General features: G+C 64.1%; 1 protein-coding gene across 1 annotated transcript in view; it reads right to left on the bottom strand.

Annotated features, from left to right (window-relative positions):
• The window catches only part of Rxra (retinoid X receptor alpha), a 67,391-nt gene extending 43,111 nt beyond the window's left edge, over positions 1-24,280 (bottom strand). Inside the window, exon 1 of the mRNA XM_004640414.2 lies at positions 24,198-24,280. Coding sequence (XP_004640471.1) covers positions 24,198-24,225 — 28 coding nt within the window. The 5' untranslated portion in view covers positions 24,226-24,280. The remainder of the gene's footprint in view (positions 1-24,197) is intronic.
• Positions 24,281-24,286: the final 6 nt, after the last annotated feature.

Below are 24,286 nucleotides of genomic sequence, written 5' to 3'. Positions count from 1 at the left end.
CCTGACTATGCCCAGCCCCCAGGAGCCGCCTCTAGCCACCTAGAATGGACCCGGACCCGGTGCCCACCGCCTGTCCTGGCCACACAGCAGCTGGCCAAGACCCCAGTCCACACCCAGGGGCCAGGCTGAGGGAGACGGGGCCCACCCTGCTCAGCACTGGGGTCCCTCCGCTCCTGACCAGAGTCGGGAGCTGCTGCACCCCAGGCCTCACGCGTCCCCTGCATCTTCCCTCTGTCACCGCCCCTGCCCCAGCCACCAGGCTAGGCCTGGGACAGGTCCTCTAGGCGACCTCGCGGGCAAGACAGCACGATGTGCAGACCCACCGCGGCGTCCAGCAGAGCCACCACACAAGGAACGCCCAGTAGGACCCGCGAGAGACAGGAGGACGGGCGGGGCTCCGCTCACAGGAGGCCTCTGCTGCCCACCCGTGACACCCCAGAGCTAAAGAGGATCTCCAGGCTCCCCTCCCGCTCTGAGACCCAGCGCCGGGCCGGAGAAGGTTCGAGAATCAGCTGGCTGATGAATGAACTGGCACGACCGTCACAGCACCAGCTTGATGAGTCACTCGGCAGGGCACGTGGGAAAGTGCAGCCTGACAGCCGAGCTGCCCGCTGCCATCAGGTGGCCCGCGAGGCAGGCGGGCCGCCACACCCAGGCAGCCACCGAGACGGGCTGGCGGGTCGGGACTCCAGAGGAGCCCCCACCGCCTAGGGGGTCTCCCCTGCTTCCAGACTCTCTGGGGGCTCCCCTGCCCAGGCCAGAGGAAAGGCGGGGCCTGCGCCCACCCCTGCCTCTGCCCAGGAGCTGCCAAGGCCAGGGACAAACCTCCCAGCAGGGACCATGGGTCTCGGAGGGGCCGTTCTGTCCAGGGCAGTCCAGCCAGAAATGGACCCTGGGGGCACCAGGGCACAGACCCGTCACCACTGGGAGAGGCCCGAGGCCCAAACGCCCCTCCGGGCCGGTGCAGTTCATGGCCCTGGGCCCAGGGGCAGGGGCAGGGGCCCCACTTTAAACCCCTGAGGCGCGAGGATGACATGCAGCTAGACACAGCCGCAGCGGGAGAGTGGCGCTGGATGAGAGGCCCAGCTCGGCAGGCACTGGCCACCAAGACACTTCGTACCTCTCTCTAGAAAGATAAACTGAGGCTTCAGGAGGGGATGGGTCTTGCACCGCCAGATACCACACAGCCAAAATTTGAACCCAAGACCACTTCTGTCTGTGGGGCTTGCAGTGACAAGCATGCTCTGGGACCGGCAGGGTGGGGACGGGAGGAACAGCCACTTCCTGCTCCCCTCCCCCCAGTCTGCAGCCTGTCACTGCACACAGCCGATGCCCAGCCCAGTGCCCCAGAGCCCAGCCCAGGCTGCCGAGGGCTGCTGACAGCTCCCTGAGCAGGGCAGCGTGAAGGCCCAGCCCCGGGACAAGGACCTGGGCACGCCCTCGGGGGCCACAGCAGTGTGCTACAGCCCCGGCAGGACCTCCACTGACATCACCAATGTCGCCACTCTGCTTCCCTGCTGGGGACCCCTGGGCAGCTCCAGAGCTTCTGCAGCTGGCTCTCAGCGGCAAGGAGGAGCCAGGCCTGGCTGAAGCCATCGTAGAGAGAGACTGGGGACCAGGGCACAGCCCACAGGAGCACAGCAGTGTCCACACAGGAGCAGGGGTTATGACAGCCCACCCGGGCAGGGCACATACTTGCCCTACCTCTGCCACACACAAGCCCCCACTCCCGAGGCTGCTACCCTTGAGGAATTTTCTTCAGGAAAGACAATCCAGGTCCAGCAATGGGGGTGTGCAGTCGCCCCTCCAGGGTCTCCCAGATCTCGCAGGGCAGGGTCTGGCAGACAGTGAGTGGGATGAGGCATGGCGTGGGGCAGTGAGGAGGCAGGGAAGGGCCCAAGGGCTGGGACGCCTGCAGCACTCAGCCCTCACTACCCGATCTCAGGACAGCGACACCCGGGTCCCACCAGCCAGGGGCCCCAGGTGTGGCCTCAGTCTCCCCCACTGCGCAGTGAGAGCAGAGGTTTCTAAACCCCCTCCACAGCACTCTCAGGGGTGGACAGTGGACTCCTGACCCCAAGAGAACCCTGCACACCCTCGTCACCCACTGTCTCCCCAGCCAAGGTTCCCCCAAAACAGGCAAGGGTAGGAATGGAGGCCACAGGGCTTCCTGAAGCCCCTACACGTGGGCAGCGAGCTCTCAGTGGGTTCCAGAGGCCTGCAGGGCCCTCCTGGCCCCTTCCCCTCCCCTGGACCCTGGCAGCACCTGGGGCCCTGGCCTTCCCAGAGTCCAGGACAATAAATCCGGAACTCAGGTCCCTCCTGAGCAAGCACGCACCCGGATGGGCAGGCAGCCCAAGGGGGTCAGGAGCCCTGGAGGATGCGGGGTCGGGCCGGTGGCTCTTGTGGACTCCCCAGCCCCCACATTCCAGGCTCAAGGCCAGGCCCTGAACACAGAAACCAGAGCTGTCTCTCTTCTCCAGGCCTTCAACCACGCCTTTCCTGGTCTGCTCCCTTCCGTGACCTGCCAGTGATCACCTCCTCCAGGGAGCCCTCCCCGCAGCTCTGCCCACCCCAGGTGGAGGAAGGCCTGCACTGAAGGCCCCAACTCTCTCCTGTCCCACCAGGACCCCGGGGTGACACGTCAGGCTCTGTGGACACCGCCTCGCTCCACAGCAGACCCCACAAGGAGGCCATCCCCACCCTCCGATCCCAACACGTCTCTGTTCCGCAGGGTCCTCCGCCTGCTCCCACAGGGTCACCTAGCCCTCTGTCCTGAGGCCGGCCAACAACTGCTCCCGGGTAGCCCAAGTCCCCCGGGTTAAGGTGAGTTAAAGGTCGCCAGGCAAAGCTGATAAACAAGTCGGGAAGAGGCCAGCCTTTGTGCCTACACATGTAGCTAAGGATGCAGCTGCACCCGAGGGGGGCCCTCTCTCTTCGCTTCTGGCCGCCTGTGCTGGGCCTGGGCTCTGTGCTGGGGCACCCACACTCCATGGCACCCAGCCCAAGACCCCCATGCGCTGCATTGCCCAAAGGCTCTGGGGACACCCACACCGCTGTGAGCACCACCCCCGCCAGGCAACGCAGAAACTTGAGGCCAGGCAGTACCTGCCGGCACAGCAACAAAAGCAGCCCCACTTATGGGAACCACCCAGCCGGGCCACACACCCTGCTCCCTGGAGCCCACTGCACAGGGCCCACCGCGCTGGATTGTGAACTCTGGCCAGATTTCTGCTCCTGGTGCCTGAGAGGCAGCACTCCAGGCAGGAACCAAACCTGTCCGACCGCCGGGACGCGGCAGCGGCAGCGCTGGGCTGCTATCTGCTCATCGCGTTTCTCAACTGCACACAGCGGCGGCGATTGCAACAGGCTAGACCTCGCGGCGCGATAAGGAGGCGTGGGCTGGGGGCTTGCTGGTGCTTTGCTTTGCTTTGTTTCCACCCTGCTGTGCCCTGGCCGCCCCAGCCCTGCTGAGGGCCTCCGTGCTTCCTGGGGGTGCTGAGCACCAGGCTCTGGGCAGGAGGAGCAGGGTGCAAGGCCCAGGGGACTCTTCTATCGGAACCATCATGGGTGGAGGCAGAGCGGCTGCTGGGCGGGGGGAGACCCTGCTTGGGAAATCCACCCCTTCCCAGCTCACAAGGGCGCATGTGCCCAGCCAGGCTGCCCTGTTTCCGCACACACGAGGATGAGGGTGGAAGAAAGTCCTGCAGCCCACTCCCGGCTCCATGTCCCCTGCATGGCCCAAACACAGCTGGCCCAGGATCCACTGACCAGGAGTACCTCACAGGGATGCCACACAGCCATTGCCCAGCTGGGCCAACACAGGGGGGATAGGACAGCCTTGGAGCAAAGTACTGACCCTGCCAGCCTCCTGTTGGCAGGCAGAACCCCCGCCCATGGCTGCACAGCTTCTGGGCAGGGTACAGCCCAACCCCACGGGCCATGGCAGGGGGCACAAGCAGGGGTCCCTGTGAGACAACCCCACCCCTCCAGCCTGCAGACCTGCAGACCCCAGCCCAGGCCACAGCCACATCCAGCTGTGCCCCCAGATGTGAGCTTACAAAGCCCCAACATGAGCCAGGCACAGTGGGATAAACCGCTAATCCCAGCACTCCAATAGGTTGAAGCAGAGGATCCCAAATTTAAGCCCAGTTTGAACAACTTAATAACTGTCTTCTTCCACTGGAGATAAAGAAACTGCGGCTCAGAGAAGTGAAGGCACTTGGGTAAGAGCCCTCAGCTCCCTGCGGAGTCACTGCCAGGAGCCTGACACAGCGCCCCTGCCAACGGGACAGGGGCTGGGACAGACAGGAGGGGTGGGAAGAGGTCGGACGGCAGGACTCCATCTTCACCAGAACATGCAGGAAGTGGCCCAGGGCCCCCACCCTCTGCTCGAGGGCCAAGTCCGGGCCCGCCCTCTCCCGCCCTCCCTGTCCACAGCACAAAGCAGATCCCAGTGAGAAAAGATGGACCAAAGAGACAACCATCAACTGCAGTGTTGGCCGGACTCAGGGGAGACCAGGGCTGGGGGCCACAGGCCTCCCTGACCCTTCACAAGTGACCAAGGGGCAGCCAGGACTCAGACAGCTGCGCCCCACAGGGCCGGATGCAGGAAGCACCCACCCGCAGTGGCTCAGACAGACTCAGGGACACCCCACTGAGCCCACAAGTCAGGGGACCAGGGGATGTCCACACACCTAGACGTGGCCCGCTCACAGCCTTCCGCGAGCCCCTTGAGTTAGATGCCCAGGATGCCAGCCCAGGGGCTCTCGGCGGCTCTCCGCCTCCTCCAGCCTGGACACCTGTGTGCACTTGCTCCCGGAGAAGTCACAGTCCATGGCCGTGAGACAAGGATGAGCAGTCAGGACAGGGACAGCCATGGCCAAAGGACTAGGGAGGTCCAACTCACACCAAGGACACAGAGAAGCAGCCCGTGTGCCTCAGGGGAGACTAGAGGTGCAGCAGGACCAGCCTGGCGGGTCATCAGGAGTCAGAAAGCCCCTTAGTGGTCTTGACAGGCAGCCGACAACAGAGACACAGCCAGCCATTGCAAGGCCAAGGCCATGGCCTGCTTGGGGTGCATTCACGCATTCTGTTCTCAAGAGTCACAGGCCTTCACTCGCTGGGAGGAGGAGGGGCCAGAAGGGCCTCAGAGGCATACACTGTACTGCAAGTGTTATGAGGACAAACAGCCACATTTAGCTGAGGGCAAGACAACTGGAACTGAGCCATGGGAGATGCCAACCAGGATGGACACCCAGGCTCTGCCCCACAGACATCACCAATCCATCACTGCATCCTCTATCACTGCAGCCTAGGAACAGGCCTGACCACCCTGGCTGCACCGTGCAGACATCACCAATCTATTACCACACTGTTATCACTGTAGCCCAAGAATAGGCCTGACCACCCTGGCTGTGCCCTGCAGACATCACCAATCCATCAATGCACTCTCTATCATTGCAGCCTAGGAACACTCCTCGCTATGGCTCTGCCCCAAAGATATCATCAATCTATCACCACATCCTCTATCACTGTAGCCCAAGAATAGGCCTGACCACTCTGGCTGTGCCTTACAGACATCACCAATCCATCACTGCACCTTTTATCACTGTAGTCCAAGAACAGGCCTGACCACCCTGGCTCTACCCAGCAGATATCATCAACCCATCACTACACCTTCTATCAGTGTAGCCTAAGAACAGGTCTGACTGCCTTGGCTGTGCTTTGTAGACATCACCAATCCATCACCACACCCTCTATCACTGTAGCTCAAGAACTCGCCTGACCACCCTGGCTATGCCCTGCAGACATCACCAATCCATCAATGCATGCTATCACTGCAGCCTAGGAACATTCCTGGCTACCATGGCTCTGCCCCACAGATATCATTAATCCATCACCATATCTTCTATCAATGTAGCCTAAAAACAGGCCTGACCACCCTGGCTGTGCCCTGCAGACATCACCAATCCATCAACACACCCTCTACACCCTCTATCACTACAACCTAGTAACAGCCCTCACAACTTTGGCTGTGCCCTGCAGACATCACCGATCCATCACTGCACTCTCTCGCTATAGTCTCTGGACTATCTTGCTGCTGAGCTCAGGCAGCTTCAACCCCTCGGTCACAGTGGGCACACCTGCTTCTCCAGACAACAGCCCACCCTTACTCTGCAGCAGTGACTGTGGTGCAGGACCCATGACCCGTCCCCTCGGTGAACAGGCCCCCTCTGGCAGCTCTCCACAGCATCACTCGCAATCACCACAGCACCTCCTCCACCACCTCATCATCCATGTGTAGCGTGAACACATGCCACAGACGATGAGGACCAGACGGACACACCTCCTGACCTGAGAACGAATGGGATGAGTCCCAGAGGCGCCAGGGGTGTCCCTCTCCTGCCCTGAGGCCTAGCACGGCCCGCCTGCGGGAGGAGGGTGTGCACAGGGCCACCGCGAGTCACTCTGGGGCCTCGCTGAGCACACGGGTGCAAGGGGGCTGACACATGCTGGTTCGTGTAGTGGACACTCCTACAAGCCACAGCACCTGTGCGGCTGGCCACACACACACACACACACAAAGGCACAACCAGCTGGGAGAAATCCCACCTTTGGGGAGATCTACGAGCAGGAGTCCAGTACCCCTTGAGCTCCACTTAGGAAAATGAGCTCGCTTCCTCCACAGCTTGGCTCCGGTTTCAAAAGCAAAAGCCTAGTGTTTACCTCCTGCCTCCAGCCACCACAGAAGCCCCTCTCAGTCCAGAAGGGGGTCAGCACCCCAACTCTCCAGGCACCAACAGGGTCCCGTGGCTACTCATCCCCCACCCGCGCTCAGGGACCGGCCCATGCAGAAAGACCAACCAGGCATATACACCTGTCTTTCTGAGGGACACCAGCAGGGGGGCTGAGCGTCCCCAGGGGCAGAAAGAGCAGGAGAACAGCATCAGGTGGGGGCTCGCTTCCCCACCCAGGCGGGAGAGAGCCCATGTTCCAGGAGCACCCACGGCAGCCCCAGCTCCCTGGCCCAGTATGCTTCCAACTCCAGGGGTCCCAGGCAAGCTGCAAGCCCACTTGCAGGAAAGGGGACACCCTGCAACAAGCTCTCACCTGGGAGCTGCAGGACACAGCAAGGCACCTCAGGCCTCACCAAAACAGAGCTGCTGGTAGCCCAGCCAGAGAGCAGTCAGAGGTGGGATGGCCAGGAGCCTCTGCCACCCAGTTTGCCACCTTTCTGCCCACTGCTGGGCGGGGGGCAGGCGGGGGAGGCCAGGGCCAGCTCCCCCCTCCACTCTCGCCACAGCGCCAAAGCCACCCCAGCCGCAGCCTGAGCCCAGGGCACCTTCCCCTTGCTGCGTGTGGCCCGCCTGTCCCCCCATGCCCTCGCCCTTTTCCCCAAGCTCCCGCCCACAGAGCTCCGGCAGAGCAGGGCACACGGCGCATCCCCCCGACCCGCCCGCACTCTGGCGCGCACCCGCACGCCCGGCCACAGCTGCCCGCCCCTCGGACAAAGGCAGGCTCACTGGCTCGCACCCTTCACACCCACCCTGACGGTTTCACATTCATTCACCGCAGCAGATTGGTTATTACGTCTCGGCCTTAATTAAAGAGGGCCGCGGAACGACATTTTAAACAGCAATGTCATTTTCTAATTGACACGGCTCCATTATCAAGAAAAATACGTACGCGGCCTGCCAGGGAGACAGCCCCTCCTCCACCCGCCCAGAGGAGGCCCGGGGCTGTGCGCTTCAATTTTTAATCTGCTGGTGAAATATTCACAGACCGGGCTGGGATCGCGTTTCCTGAGGTGCAGGATCAGTGCCCTCTCCCGGGGCTCCCTGTGTGGGGAAGCACCAAGCTCGGGGCACCGGACTCAGAGCAGTGTGAGGAATGGGGCCCGCATGGGCAGGGCTGGAGACCAGCCTGCCTCAGCCACCGCTATGCCCTCTGTGGACACAGGGTCCTCGAGGAGACCCCAGTCACAGCTTCCCAAAGCAAGCTCCGGTGACCCGGGGAAAAAGCACCCACCAGGGCCCTCAGCCTCAGGCACGCAGCCCGATGTCGCATGTGAGGCGGAGCCCTGGCCACCACAGCCAAGGTGCCAATGGGGACACAGCTCGCCCAGGGCAGGCCCAGGGCCCGTCCGTCCACAGAGCTGGGCCGCCTGCGGGCCGCTGGGTGAGTGGGGCCGAGTGAGGGGCTGCACACAGCAGCCATGCGTCAGCAGCCAGTGCCCGCTGAGCCCCCAGAAAGCAGACACTGGCCGGGTTGTCATGGGCACTAGGGGCCCACCAGGCTCTGGGCCATGACCCGTGAGGAAGGGACTGTCACCTTCCCTCTACTGGAGCAGAACTGAGGCTCCAGAGGCTGAGGACCCCTAAATCCCAGCCTAGGGCTCCCTCGGTCCTCCCCTCCCCCTCGCGGGATGGCTGTGACCCTGGCAGCTGCCCAGCCGCCCCGGACAGCCCGCTCCTGGCAGGCACGCCATCTCACAGCGAGCACCACGAGCAGGAGCCTGCCCTGCCCCCACCCCAGCCCCAGCCGGCCGCACAGACTCTGCCCAGCAATGTGATCAGGCCCAAGGACCGGACACAGGGCTGCCTTTCCAGGCACAAGCATCACGTGAGGCGAGACCCCAAGCCCTGAAACATGCACGCAGGCAGAGGCAGGGGGCACGGACCAAAGTGGGGCCTCAGATGCTACTCGCATGTGGGGCCCCGGAAGGAAGCTGCTCCTACTGAGCCCACTGCCCCTCCCCAGTGGCCACAGCTGGGGCAGGAAGTTGGGGTCTCCAGGTCCTCTCCAGGCTGGCCCTCGGGGGTGGGCAGCGCAGGTCCTTCCCAGCCAGCGACGTGCACACCCCACATGGCGTCCTGCACGGCATGGTCCGCTCTGCCCTGCCCTGCTGGGGGCAGCAGCACATCAGACTCACACCTCCCCAGGTTGCACACAGTGGGGACCGTGGCTGCACACAGTGGGGACTGTGGCTGCACAGCCCAGGCAGGGCCTGCGTTCCCGGAGCTGCCCCAGGATGAGCAGCATTCAAGACATGGTGCTGAGAACAGGGGCCCAGAGACCTCCGTGGTCACTGCCCTGGGCTCAAGGGCCCTGCACCAGCTCTCACGCTGTCACACCAACACCGACGTGCAGGACCCACCCGCAAGGGTCAGGTCATGCTCCCAGAGGCCCACCCGGGACATCCTGAATCCCAACAGCAGACCCCGAGTCCCCCCGGGGAGGCCTCCCAGTCTGCCCAGCCCAGCAGTCCCCACCTGCTGCTCTCCTGACCCCTCGGTGTCCTGTGCTGCGCCTTCAGCTGTCCTGCTGCCACATGCCTCCCGCTGCCAGCTCCGCTGCGCAGGCCCAGACTCTATCATTGTCCAAGCTGAGCCGCCCAAGCTTCCCACCCCAGGGCCTTTGCACGAGCTGTTGTTGGAAGCCTAGGATTTTCCCATGTCTCTGAGGAGCTACTCCCCCACCACAGGCTGTCTCCACAGCACCCCGAGAAAGGCCCACTCTGGTCACCACGGCAGGGACCATGGACACCTACCCAGAACGCAGCCATCATCAGCGAAGCCCCAGGCCACCAGAGCGCAGGTCCGCTCCAACGGGGGGTCCAAGGACTACAGGAGGTGACCAGCCTGGCCACCCAAGGCTTTGCTGCGGTGCCCCACTGCCCTGCTGCCCTTCGGGATCCAGCCTCCTGGGTGGGAAGAGAAGCTAGCCCAGCTCAGGATGCAGAGACAAAGGCAGGCTGACCACTGAGCAGCCACAATTAATCTCGGTCAACACCGCGGCGGTGTGCATCGTCCACCCGGTGATTTACATTTTTATTACATCACGCAGGAAAATTAGAAACATTATGACTTCCCGGGGCTCCTTAACCCCTTCTCTGCCCAATGCCTATGCCGCCCCAGGGTTGAAGGCCTGGGCTCCACAGCCGCCGGCTGCCTGGCCCTCTCTAGTGACACCTTGGGCCTTCTCCTTGAAGCCTGGTTGTGACCCAGGGTGTGCAGGAGGTCTCAGGCACACCAGGACCTGTGTCAAGAGAGTCCCAAATAGGAGAAGCCAGGGACAAAGGCCTCCCGGCTGTCCCCTCCACCACCTCTCACCGTCTGGCTCAGCTGGGCCCTCCTGAGAATCACATCCCCCAAGGCAGCCGTACCCCCTGCAGTGCAGCCTCAGACCCCCGAAGTTGAGAGCACAAGGCAGTGGGATGGGGCAGCAGCCAGAGCAGGACCCCAGGTGCCTCCACTATGTCTCCCTCCTCCTTCTCCGGCAACGGGACCCGGGAAACAGGGCAGGAAGGGCAATGCCGGGCGCCCACAGGTCCCAGACCTGGTCAGGGAGACGGGTCAGAGCCACAGCGGGCAGGGGACCGACACCAAGCAGGCCAGGCCAAGCCCTCACAGGGAACAGCTGGTGCAGGGCACAGTGGCTGCTGGGGTGTGGCCACGAGATCAGGGAGGACCCACAAGGGAAACGGGGACCACAGACAGAACCCCAGGAGGTGGGAAGACGGTGGGAAGGGGACAAGAAGACAAGTGAGGAGGTACGGGGCACTGATGCTAGCCTGAGGTCCCGGCGTGGGGCGGCCCTCCAGTGACAGGAGAGAGGCGTGTGTCCCCCAGGAGGGCTGTCTCTGCACCCAGTTTGCCACTGTCCCAGCACCCGGCGCCAGCTCCGCACTCCTCCTGCCTGGAGCTGACCCAGATTTCGTCATGAATGAACCGGGCCACAGTGGAGCCACTAACACCATCTGCTGCCAGGGGGCCGGGGGCACGGCTGTGACGCCACTTCCCCAGCTCTCAGCAGGCACCCAGCCCTTCTCATCCTGTCTCGCAGATGCCCCAAGACTTCCAGGCAGCTGGGATCCAGGCGGAGGGGCCCAGGCCCACCCCCCCCACCCTGCCTGATGCACATCCAGAGGGGCCCCGCCCTGGGAGCCAGCCAGACGCCCGGCCACAGACCCCCGAGGGACACCAATCTCTCCCTTGACCCGGCCCCACAGCACTGGGCACAACCTCCGTTCCTGCAGAGGGAGGGTCACTCCACAGTGGCAGTGGTCCAGGCATGACAGCAATCCACCAGGAGAGCTGGAGCCTCGAGGAAGGGGCCCACTGTGCACCATGCAGCAGCTCTGGCCAGCACCTGACTCCAGCCCCAACTGCTCCCAGGCACCTCTAGCCGGGCGGCCTGACCAGGAGGCCACAAGCACCTCTCCCCCAGCTCCACGCCCACAGCCCAGGGCAGTCAGGTGCACCCCAGCACAGAGTCCCAGGAGGCACAGTGCAAAAGGAGCAGCAGGGACCCAACCCAGGTGAGCTCTCTGGAGGAGGCCTCACACAGCAGACGCCACGGGAATGGGAGGTGGCAATGCCGGGAAGCAGCACCAGAGTGCACAAGGGTCCCGCCCACGCCCCACCACCCCCGCTGGGAACCAAGGGCTCTGCACTGACTCTGGGGTGGAAATCAGGGCCTCGGGCAGGGGCCCAGAGTTAGGGCTTCATCGAGAATCCCCGGCTTTCCCCACCCTGTGGCTGCTGAGTCAGGCGCTTGGGCGGACCCCGATCACAGCCCCTTCCGGCGAACAGCGAGGACAGGAAGCTGAGCCCTGACAGAGCAGAGGCACCCACAGCAGCTTCTGGGGAAACCAAGGACCAGGACAGCGGAGATGTGGACTTCCTGCAGGCTGGGACCCCATGACCCACATGACCACCTCCAGGGCAGGGCAGCCCAGCCTCAGGAATGGGAGCGGAAGGGCAGCAGAGGGGCAGACAGTCCCCCAGCAGGTGGGGTGGACATAACCCTAAGAGGGGCACACACAGGACCCCCCAGGAAGAGGTCACTGCGTCCTCTGCAAGGAGGGCACCAAGGCATGGGGCATCACAGCTGCCAAGACCACCCTGCTGCACCCTGACCACCCTCCTTGGGAAGTGCCCTCTCCTCACACCGGGGGGCGGCAACTGCCTCTGTAGTTCTGGCTCCACCATACACTGCAGAGCCCAGGGTGGGGAGGGCCCGGCCCGGCGACTCTGAGTACAGTGCTCCTCACGAGCACGGCAACCACACCCACCCCATGAAGCCCGCCGGCAGCACGGGGGCTCCTCCAGCCCGCTGTGCCCACAGCAGCTCAGGGAGCACACAGGTCTGGCTCTGCGTGTCCCCCGCGACGGCAGCCCCAGTGGCAAAGCTAGCCCCACCCCAGGATGGGCACCTCGATCCCTTGAAGGGTTGGGCCAGGTGTGAACAAGCCAGAGCGCGCCCCGCCCCTCCACACCCTGCCCAGACAGGTCCACTCGGGCACACTGCCTATTTATTCACCCAAAGTCCAGGGCCCACCCCACCCAGTGCAACACCTCCTGCAAGAACCAAAGGGGTGTGTGGGGAAACTGAGTCATGCAGAGTGGCACACCCCACCCACCAGAAGACAGGAAGGGGCCGGGGCAGAGCCAGCCAGGAGGCATGAGCTCCCCGGCCTGGAGTGTGACAGCCACCCTGCCCCGTTCATGTCCCATCCCCGAAGTCACACGCACACCCCACGCTGAGGTCCCAGACCCTGGCCAGGAAGCCGGGTGGAGACGGGAGGGCGGCAGCCTATCTCACCCCGAGTTGCTAAAAAGAGCCAACGGGGAAGTAAAAATAGGAAATAAAAATAAAATCACTCCAGCCAGCGCCAGTTGTTTGTGTAGGAAACAAGCACCTCCCGCCTAGCAGGACGGCCACAGCCCGGCCCTCCGGGGCGAAGAGCATCCCCACCCAGCTGCCCGGGACATGCGCCAGCCCGGCGCCCAGGAGCTGCAGCAAGAAGGGCCCCAGAGAGGAGTCCTGGGGGCCAGGGTTCGAATCCTGGCCCCCAGTGACCTCGGCCTCCTTGTGCACAGCCCCTCCTCCAAGCCTCTCAGCCACTGTCTGTACACACACATACACCCTGAGGCGGGCCATCAGGGGACAGGACAGTGCTCCGGCGTGCAGCCACACAGCTCCTAAGGACCTCGATTTCCTCACCCACACAATGAGAGGAAGCCTTCCTTCCTATCCTTTCCTGTCAGGCCCTTCCAGGTTCACACCAGCCTCATTCACACTAAAGTGTGCGTGACTGACTCCGGCCTGGGGATCCGACTGGCTCCTGTGAACCTGCTCCTGGGGCTGATGAGGCATGGGGGGGAGGCACAGCGGCATCCACCCTGCACCACGCCCCGGTCAGCTGGCGTCTGACCACAGGCTCACACACTGAGCACCCTGGTCGGCGCTCACCCGCAGCACCGGCCCTGGGCAGCCATCCACCACGGCCTGGAGCCAGGCGGTCCCCGAACCAAAGGCTCACACGTGGACACATGCCTGGCCTCACACCAGGGTGTGGGTACAGGGTCACATGTGCTCCCCTGCAGACACCACGCACACACTTGCACGCCTCCACACGGGCTCCCGTGCAGAATCTACACACGTGTGCTGTGTGCACAGGAGCCAGCGTGACCCACCCCCAGATCCCAGTGGAGCCCTGGACAGCCAGGCTAACCCCGGCTGGGCAGGAAGGCAGGGAGCACATGATGGGGCTCCCGCAGGCGAGGCCCGACCGCCACGCCCAGACGAGGGACAGCGTCCCAAACCCCTCAGGCCTGCAGTCTTGGCAGCAGCCCTGCCGGACACCAGGCCCGCAGGCGGAAGCGGAGGACCGCCGAATCCCCAGGTCCCTGCCGTCAGGCTGCCAACTCCAAGCGTAGGGCGCTGCAGGAGGCAGACAATGGCGGCGACACAATGGCCACACTGTCCTGAGGAAGGCGATGGGGGAAACCTGAGGGGGTCGGGGGCAGGTAGGGCTGCAGGCCAGGAGGGCGGGAGGGTCCACAGCAGGGAGGGATCCTGGGCCCCTCAAGCCTGCACAGTCTAGGGTCCCCAAGGACCCCAAGGCCCCAAACCTGCTCCCCACCCCCTGCGCCGAGCAGGTGCAGGGTCAGTCAGGGAGTGGCGGGGCTGTGATAACAAGTGCGGCTCGGCTTATCAGCCGGGTCCAGGGCCTTGGCAGCATCCCCTCCCCCACACCGCCCACTGCCCAGCAAGGCCAGTGCAGGGGACACAACGGCTGTCCAGGAGCAGATAAGTCCTGGCCATGGACAGCAGGCCTCTGGCACTGCCCCCAAGCTGCCAGCCACCGCTGTGGGGATGCACGCCTCTCCCGAGCCCTTCAGCCCACAGTGACGGTGACCTTCCCCTGACCTCGTGACCCCGCCATGTCAGACAGGGTCAGAGGGGCCACAGGCGCCACCAGGGCTAGAGCTGGGCCAGGCCAGACCCAGAGGTGGCCTGTGCGGGCTGCAGCCCAGGGGCCCTGGCTGTGTATCGCACTTTCTCTTTATAAACCTCACCCCACACTAGTCACCTTCCAACAGGCAGAGAGCGATGTCACACGTCCGCCAACACAGGCAGAAGGGAGACTGGCGGATGACCAGACTGGACTTGCTGGGACGCGGAGACACGTGGACATCCACAGACAACGCAGTCTGGTGACACGCCCCAGATCAGACTCTGGGCCAGGGTCACTTCCGGGGGCCGGGTCAGCCTCCTGGTGCAGGCACCCGGAGCAGGGGGCGGAGCAAGTGGCAGGCAGGGGACGTCCCAGGGCTGGCTGGCTGGCTGCCAGCCGCCATCCCCCTGCCCGGCAGCCATCCGCCTGCCCAGCAGATCTGGCCCTGTGGGTGACAGCTTTGTGTCCTCTTAGCTTCTGCTCTAAGGCCAGAGCCCACGGCAGACGAGGGGACCACAGGGACCTGTGGGGGAGGTGAGCAGCCCCAAGCTGGTGCCTGGTGTATCCTCTAGGGAGCCAGCAGGGTCCCTTGACCAGTGCCCATCACTTGGCCCAACCCCACCAAGCCAAAGACCACGCCCCTAGGCCCAAGGCCACACCCACATGCTTGGCTCCGCCCCCTACAGAACACCCCTGAGCCCCTGTCCTGTGCTGTGTCACCTCTGGCCAGCTCCACCCCTGCATCCCTCCAGAGCCTCATGTGTACCTGTCTCCCACTGGCCTACAGCTCACCCCATGAGACCAGCAATACAGCACCCCACTCCAGCCCCTGGCACCAGTGGGCTACACTACCTTGCACCTTTCCAACCTGTTTCCCAGGGCTCAAGTCCTGTCCCTCAGACACAGCGCCGAGAAAGGTGTACTGTGGTCTGAGACATGGGGCAGCATTGACAATAAGCTCTACCGCAAGAGCCTCTGACTCCCAGGAAACTCCTACACATCCTTCATAACCCGATTCATGAGCACAACCCACCACATGCCTCTGGTACATCCACCTGAGACTGGAGACCAAGGTGCCACGACCTGGGGCCCTAACTTTACACCACTAGAGGCCACTGGGGGCCAAGGGCCTTGGCATTCATAATCCCCCTAGCCCTACCCCACCCCCCACCCCCGCTCATTTCACTGTCCTGTGGAAGGGCTCAGCCCAGCTCACAAATAGGACAACTGAGGCCCAGACAGACAATCCTGTCCCAGGCTGCCGACCTGACTGGCACCACCCTCGTCCTCTGCATGCTGGGCTGGCTCAGCTTGTCCCCAGGGCAGCCTGAACCAGGCAGGTGGGATAGGTGGACAAGGGGGGGCAGCAGGCAGGGGCAGGCTGGGCCCAGCCCTCTGGCCAGTCTGACCCCACAGGCTGGCAGTGTTCAGCACAGGAAGCCCAAGCTGGCCACGCAGGCGGCAGCATCAAGCGCACAGGTCAGCCAGGGCTGACCCTGAAGTCCGCCATGCAGGCCGGGCTGGCCACGGGACCCGGGGAGAGGGAGTCCAGCAACGTTAGCCCCTCCACTCCCTGGGCAAGAGGCAGCCTCAGCTCTGTGTGGTCTCTGGTCTTGGAGACCGGGGGGAGCAGGGAGCCAGTCGACAAACGTCACAAGGCTTCGGGGCACCCAGCTCGAGCCAGCTCTCACCGCCAGGTAGGATGAGAAAGCCCCCAGGCCGGGTCGGCCCTGTGCCCAGCGGCATCCACAGAGGGCCCCCAGACCGCTGCCTCAGCCTCTCTGGGCCCTGGGTGCCCGGCTTTGGGGTCCTGTGCTACCAGGGAAACACTGGAGGGGACCAGAAGGCCTGCTGCCTCTCTGGCCTTGAGTGGCCTGGCACCACTGGCCAGACACCTCCCCGCCCCCACCACCTCCTGCTTCCCTCCTCAACCTTGACCCGGGGCAGAAGGTCCAGGTGCAGGGGTGGAGTGGTGGGGGCGGCGCTGCCACCTCCCGTGGACTCTGGTCCCAATCACAGCCACTCTCCTCCATCCAGAGGAAAAGCACGCGGCCTGGGCAGCCGGAACCCACATGCACCAGGATGGAGGGACACAAGGACAGAGCAGAGGTGGGAAAGGGATGCTCAGCTGCTGCGTCCAGCAAGGCCCGGGCATGCCCGAAGCCAGTGCCACACTGGGTAACCACTCGCCATGGGCCAGCACTGGTGGGCAGCACCCAGCGAGGATGACATGTCGGGCCACTAAGGACTAGCGCTGTGGCCCCAGCCCACCATATCACAGCCAAGCCAGGCCCAGCCTGGGTTCCCTGGGAGCTAATTATTTCCACATTAGAGGAGGCCATAGCCCCTACAAACACACACACACACACACACCCAGCACAGACCAGCTGGCAAAAGCAAGCCCCAGACCCTGGCCATCACAAGGCCCTCCCAACAGCCTCCCTGCAGGGGCTGGGCCGCAGCCCCCGGAGCGCCCACCCAGCCTCTCTGCCTCAATGCCACAGCCACCCACCAAACCCCTACACATCTTCAAAACCCAGACTTGCCTGGGCAGTTATAGGCAAAGCAACTGACGCCCAGAAAGGTGAACTGGCCACACAGCCCCTGAATCCAAGCTACCACATGCCGTCCACAGGTGACAAACTATGTCACAAATACAAGCTGGACAGGAGGAAGCAGGGGAGAGAGGGAGGAGTGCAGCACAAGGTGGGAGAGACTGCGGGCCACCTGACATTGGGAAGGGCCTGGCTTCCACGCCAGGTGCGACATGGAGCCACGGAAGGCGCCAGGCAGGAAGGCCAGGCCGAGGAGGAAGGCTGCCCTCTCCTACTGCCTCCCACTCTTACAGCCACTGCGTGTGCCACATTTGCTCTCCCCAGTGCTGGGCGTCGGTCACCACGAGGGCCTCCAACCTGCCCGCCAGCTCAGACTTCCCATTTCGGAGCCCCGGGACCCTCCTGGCTCCAGCCACACCCCCTCCCCCTCTGCCAAGACAGGGCACAAACTGTGGCCTGACCACATCGGCCATAAGCCCATCAGAACAAAGCCCAGGTGACAGGAGGAAGGGCCACCCCAGGCTGTGGGGGACACTACAGCAGCAGAGGCTGCAGAGGGGCACAGCTGCCTGGGGCCACGGGACCAGGTCAGAGCCTACCCTGCCACCACAGGGACAGTGCTCCCAACCCTCCTCGCCATGGGACCAGGGCTCAGAAGACCCACTACAGAGGGACAAACTTGGGTCACAAGAGGCGTGTGACTGTGACACCATCCAGGGCAGGGGTCCCATCCTTGCTGGCCTTGGGGCCCGGTTCTGGGGCAAACAGCTTTTCTGCAGAGTGAGTGAGGTCATGATGCCATGGGGCTGCAAATGTGGGTGACAGTGAGCCAGCTGGCCACGGCTGGCCTCCTATATGTACCCACACTCTCAACTTCCACCAGATCACATCAGTCCCCAGCGCATAGGTTTCCACAGACAGCCCTGCTGGAGGGGCCACTCAGCACCTGGAACCCTGCCGAGCCCACATGGCCCCTGACACACAGCCAAATGTCCAGTGCTCTTTTGGGGTGCACAGAGCCACGAGGCTGGTCAACTGGACACAAGGCCTGGGTTGACCAGAGGCGGGGGAACCAGGGACACGGCCATCTCCAGGCCTCTGCCGGAAATGGGCCTCAGGCACTGCAGGGACCTCAGCCAGGCCCTGCCTTCGGGATGACAGGGAAGCAGGCCTACGGGGTCAGCAGCCACAGGCAGGGCCCACCCTTGCTATGCGCACCACCAAGGTGTGGCCCCCGTGGCCCCGTGCTGCGGCAGGCAGCACAGAAGCCGGTTCCACGGCTGAACTGGAATCCTGGAGGTCCAGTGCAGAGCCCCAAGCAGCAGCCACCAGCTGGGCACAGGCAGGGGGGCACTGAGGATGGCGGGTGACCCAGCAGAAAGACAGCTCGCCTTCAGACAGTGTCAGGGAGGACAGGCCACTTGCCGCCTAAGGGTCTGCATAGCCGGGACTGGGCCGGGCGGCACAAGCACGAGACTCCAGCCACCTGGGCTGTCACCGCCTGACCTCTGCCCGGGGCCAGCACGGACACTTAAGCTAAATTGGTCAATTATGGAATACTTAGATCCCTCCCCGGGGCTTCCCGGCCTCCCCCCACTCTGGGCCACAGCACCAGGAAGCAGTTGAATCAGTAACCTCATTACAGCCCCACGCCGCACCCGGCTGGCTTTGAACTCCGCGGGGTTTATCCGTGGCGGCCGCAGGATTTACACACTCCTGGCCCCAGCCCAAGTCACTCCCCTCCCTCTGTGCTGGGGAAGCCACGCTCTGGTCGGCAGCAGCTTCAGGGACACCCTCAGCACGGCGACTGGCGCAGGGCACAGGCGGGGAAGCCGAGGCCCAGGTGAACAGGCGACGCAGGTGCTGTGACCGTGGCAGGCTCTGGGTCAGCCCCAGAAGCTGGGCCTCAGCCTGGGGCTCCCCTTGCATCCACAGTCTGGCTGACAGGGTATCTCGGGGCGCTCCTGGCCAGGAGTCACAGTGAAGGGTAGCCTGGAGCTCAGACAGGGAGGATCCAGTTAATGACCTCTCCATCGGGGATCCTCCCAGCTGCCCCCACCAAGACCACGCTGTTTCACTCCCTGGCCCCAAAGCCCGGCCTCCAGCATGTCCGTCAGAGGCCCAGTCCTCGGTGCCGGAGGACCCTGCCCAAGGAGCAGCCTGCCCCAAACTCTACCCGTGCTCTGGGCAACCACCCCGCCCCCCGGGCCACCTTCCCAGACACAGCCCCCATGCCATGATCCCAACTGCTGAGAAGGCTCTGCAGATGGAGGGACAGTACATCTGTCCCGTAACGGCTGAGGACAGGAGGGCTCCCACTCCCCAGGCGCGGGGAGCCCTGGCCAGGCCAGCGGGAGCAGCAGGACAAGGTGTTCGGCAGTTCACAGAACCCCAGGCCGGGCAGGCAGCTCCACTCCTCCTCCCGCCTCTGCACGTGTCGGCTTCAGCCCCAGCTGGGCCCGTCACCCGCCTGTGATGCCCACCAGGTGGCCTCCCTCTGTGCTCCCGCCTGTCTCAACCAACCCTCCCCTGAGTTCAAAGCCTGCTCTGGAAGGTGACAGGTCTCTTCCTCTCTCACCCCTGCCTGGGGCCCCGGGATCAGGCCCACGGGACTCAGCGCCCTCAGCTGGGTCCTCCTGAGAAAGGGCTGCCTCCTTCTGCTCAGTCCTGGATGTGCGCACGGGGCGCGCGTGGGGACGGGGCCGAGGAGACCAGGGCCCTGCCTGCTCCAGCGTGGGCCTGGGGCAGCCCAGAGAAGCTCATCACCCAGTCCCCTCCCCTGGCCCCTCTGGAACTTGCTGCCGGACACCGCTGTCCCCACAGTGTGAGGACAGCCACCAGGCCACAGGCCTGCCAGGGCTGTGCCTGACTGCTCCTCCAACCTCCAGCTGTGCAGCCAGGCTCGGAGATCACCCTGGAGTAGTGATGAGGAGTCTCTGCTCCCTGAGGGCTGCAGTCCCAGGGTCGGGGGCCAGCCAGAGCTGTCACCGTGAGACCTCAGCCCCTATCGGTGTCCACATAAGAGACCGTTATGGGGCTCCAGGGACCCAGAACGGGCAGGAAAGCCGGGGTGCTAATGGGCAGGGGTAGGGGTACCTGGGGGACAGAGCCTGTCCCCACAGAGGGCCAGATCAGGACGGCCTGGAGCCAGCGCTGAGAACCCCAGATGTGAGGCCCTGGGCAGCGGAGGCAGCGCAGCCAGTGGGGCTGCATCCCAGCGACTTATCTCTGGGAAGCCTTCAGGAGCGCCTGCTGCATCCTCCCAGGCTGGCAGGTCCCAGAGAAGGTGAGGAGACGCAAAGCACCCACTGGGACCCCAGAGCCACTTGGAGCCCTGGAGGCTGCCCCTCCCTAGCCCCCCTGCACAGGGACGGGGACACAGGCCAGCACTGGCAGGGCCCAGGCAGGCCAGGTGAGGGGTACGTGAGTGTGCGTGTGTGTGCACCCCTTGCTCCCCTACCCGGCCGTCCGCTTTTATTTAGCTGCTTTCTGCTCCATTTCACGCTCGTTCAGCTGCTGAGCTAGACAATTGCTTTGTAACTCTAGGGTGCAATTTCCCCGTCTGTGAGGCGCTGGGGCACGACTGCTCAGAACATCTCAGGCAGGCTCGGGTGGGTGTGCAAACACGCCGGCCCTCGCCCACCGGCTCCTGGGGTCCAGGGAAATCTGTAATGCAGAGCTGGGCCGGCCCAGGGCTCGGAGCACATCCAGCCCAGGCCAGGGCTATATCTTTCCCGCATCTGCTCACACTGGGGACACTGGCCATCCTCAGGCAGATCTGGTCCAACTCTGGAGGCCAGTACCCACCTGACCCTGGCCTCACCTTTAGAATGGGTGAGTGGCATCCCAGGAGGACAGCAAATGCTGGGGGCGGTCCCAACTAGCCTGTCTGGCCCCGGAGAAGCAAGAAGCACACCCATTACCCCGAGGAGACCACTAGGGCTGCCCTCCCACCCTGCCGGTCCTTCAGCTTTGCTGTGGTCACTGGGAAGCTTGTGGTCATGGGGGAACACAGGGGCACCTGGAGCTGTACCTCACCATACAGAAATACCAGACAAGCAGGTGGGCAAATGGAGGCCCCCTCCCTACCCGTCCCTGTCACCTTCCCAAAGTCCAGAAGACCAGCACGGACACCAGGCTGCGCCAGCCACAGTGCACACACCAAACCCGTAGGGCCTGGACCCTGCCCCACCCCTGGCCTGGCACATGGCCACTCCTGAAGGAGCTGGGCCAGCTGAAGCGACGCCTCCAGGCTCAGGCCCACAAACTCCAGCCCGGCAGAGCAGGGAAGAGGGCAGGTCTTGGCTTGTCCTGGCCCTGAGCCAACGAGGCCCCTGCCCTATAGAGGGTGGGGGGCAGGGCCAGGCCTGGGGCTTCTACTCCCCAGGACTGGGCCTTGCTGGCCCTTGAGCCTGCGGCCATGACACTCCAACAGAGGCAAGCCCCATCTCGCCCGTGAACGCAGGGCCCGGCTGCCCCAGCTGATGAGGGGAGGGCCCTGGGTGCCTTTTACTCATCCCTGTGTCACCTCCCCAGCGAATGTCATGTGTCACACTCCCTCTAGACCCCATGGGCACACAGCACCTGAGTGAAGAAGCACAGGCATGAGCGTCTACTCCGCACCCACAAGACATTTCCACACGCTTCCAGACACCCTTTTCCAAAACAAAACGAAGCCACAGAGGGGCAGGCAAGATGGGGCTTGGGGCAGTCAGCCTCCTGGAGAAGGCCGCAGACCCACATGGCCCTAAAGGACAGGCACTGCTGGAGGAGCCAGCGCCCCACAGCAGCAGCCACGCCAGCCTGGGCTGTGCGTGGGGCTCCCTCCCTGCAAGGCTCATCCAGGAGGCCCAGGCAGGGTGGTGGGCCACAGGCAGCCACAAGCAAGCTCGGCCCAAGGCCTGGCCACCATCGGCTGCCTCCGGGGGCCATTTTTCTCACTCTAACACTCTCCAGTCAACAAACAGAGCCCCATCCAGACTTCACCAAAACAAGCGCCCCGTCCTCGACACAGTGCCTGCGCCCAGCCCCGAACTGCCTCGTCAGGCCCATGCTAGACTCCAAGCCCAGCCTCCTGAGTCACATGACCCTGTTATTTCGGGAGGCCCCGGAATGTGCTCTATTTTGGATCCCAAGGGCTCATATGTTACCAGAAGCCCCTCGCCAGGCTCCAAGCTCACTGGGTCCCTGGGAACCCACCAGAAAGAATCCAGGGGCCCTGGGCAGCTTTACTCTTAAAGGGTCAGTGGCAGTGGAAAGGGTCCGACGTGGCCTGGGACCTTTGGACTGTGCAGGCTCAGCCTTTGGGTCCCACTGTCCAGGCCACCTCCCCGACAGGCATGGAGCAAGGCCAGCCCCAGGCAGCAGGGCCAGAAAACAGGGCCTGCCGTAGGCGAATTCCCCACCTCTCTTCCTTCCCTGATCTGTCCCAAACCATCAGCCCTGAGGGCGGCCGATGGGAGACCAGAAGCTCCCTGGATACTAAGCCACACAGCAGTGCATGCTGGGAGGAGGAAGCCCTCTCCCACTGGCCCCAGACCTCCAAAGTGGCCAGGCGGCTGGCTCAGAGACATGGTCTTGCCTTCCCACCAGTCCCACATCCGACCCAGACGGGCACTGGATGAGCCAGGCTCTCCAACACTCACCCCCCACGAGGGATTAGGTTGTGTTGACAAAAAGGCTTAGGCAAGTAGCTGCTTAAATGGACCTTCAACTGCAATGGACCTCAGAGTGGGTCACCAGCTCAGGAAAAAATAAAATGTAATCAGAGCCCCAGGCACTCCTCTCAGCCCCAGGGCTGCCCGGAAGGCCACCGGCCAGGTCCAGAGACTCGCCAGCTGCTCTGGCAACACAGCCCCCTGGTCGCGCGGGCAGTCCACGCAGAGTGTGCCAGCAACCCAGGCGCCCTCAGTCCTACTCCTGCCTACACGTGCCAGCCTGTAGGACCAGCCCTGTCCTGCTCAGGAAGTTATGGACAGGGACCAGTCCTGTCCCCAGGACCCAGGCAAGAGTGCACTCAAGCTCCGAGCTGCACACTCAGGTCCCGAAGGGGTCCCCAGGAGAGCCCCACATTGTGTGTGCACACGTGAGGTGTTGACAGAGGAAGAGGAGGTGTCATTCCACACACAGACAACTTGGCACCCACCGGCTGGCGTTCCACTCCAAACTCAGCCTCTGACGGGGCCTCAGCTTCGCCTCTCATGGCTGGTGCTCTTCTCTGAAAAGTGGGCCCAAGTGCCCACCCCAGAGCCTCCTGGCCCTAATGCCACAGAACACTGAAGAGTGAGTCCTAAGAGCTGGTAAATTTGCAGGACCCCGCACGTCACCCTGCAGCAGTCCTAAGGCTTGTGAGTGACCAAGGCGCTGAGAGCCTCTCCCTTGAATTCCCCCCGGGGAGGCACTCCCAACCTCTCACATGTCCCCCACACTATGCTGGTCTGAGTGTCCCCCAGGGTGGTCCCACTGCACCCCAGGCCTCAGGAGTTGGGAGCCAGGCAGAGGAATGATGGTCCTGGGCTTGGTCCCTAATCAGCTGTCTTAATTTTCATTCAGCACAAATCCTTCACCAGCCTGACAGCCTGGCTGCGGTCCCCACCACCAAATTAATATCCTTCCCCGAGCTCATTTATAAGTCCTCCTCCCTGCTTCTCAGGGCTCCCGGGCCCCAGGGAGAGAGCAGGAGGCGGGGGCCGCCGGCCATGCCCACTACCCAGAGCTGGAGCCAGGCCTGGAGTTGGCAGGCGGCAGAGGCTGGCGGCACAGGAAAGCTGACCCTCCACTCCCCGGCGTCTCCCTCACGGCAGCACGGCCCGGGCGCCCGAAAGAGGGGCCAGTCCTGGGTCCGGCGTGCGAGTACAAACGGCCCCTGGGAGTCCATGCCCACCAGGCGCGGGCTGCCATGGAGAAACAGCGTGCAGCAGCCTGCTTCCTCCGGGACGCACCCCAGGGCCGGCGGGGCCTGCTGGAAGCGGCACCGGCGGGGGCGGCGCAGAGCCGAGGCCACTCGGGCCCAGCGCGCAACCGTCCCGGTGCCAGGAGGCCTGAGCAGCGAGCGCGCGGGCGCAGAAGTTGCTGCTCCGGCTGGGCCCTGCTCCCGGGCGGCCTGGGACGGCAATCCGGGAGTCGGGAGGTCCCCTCGTCCCCCTGAGCCCGCGCCACCCGCGCCCCGAGCCCGCCACCGCCACCTCGCCCGCTCCCCTCCCCGCCCGCCGGGCCCGGGAAAAGTTGCCCGGCGCCCACCGCGCTGCAGGCTGGCGCCCGAACTCTGGCGCAGGCGGGGGGCCGCGGGAGGCCGGGACACCCCCTCCTTGCCGCCCGCGCACGCGCCCGGCCCCGACCCGGCCCCCTCCGGTCTCCACCCGGCCCTACCGTCGCCCGGCCCGGCCGGCACTCACCAAGCGGCAGGAAGTGTTTGGTGTCCATGTCGCCCACTAACTCATGCCCGGCCGGCGGCGGAGCGGCGGGCGGCGGGCGGCGGCCCCCG

This window comes from Octodon degus, unplaced genomic scaffold, assembly GCF_000260255.1.
Source record: "Octodon degus isolate 3935 unplaced genomic scaffold, OctDeg1.0 scaffold00123, whole genome shotgun sequence".
Classification (NCBI taxonomy): Eukaryota; Metazoa; Chordata; class Mammalia; order Rodentia; family Octodontidae; genus Octodon; species Octodon degus.
The sequence above is the reverse complement of the archived record's forward strand: the minus strand, read 5'-3'. Positions and strand labels throughout refer to the sequence as shown.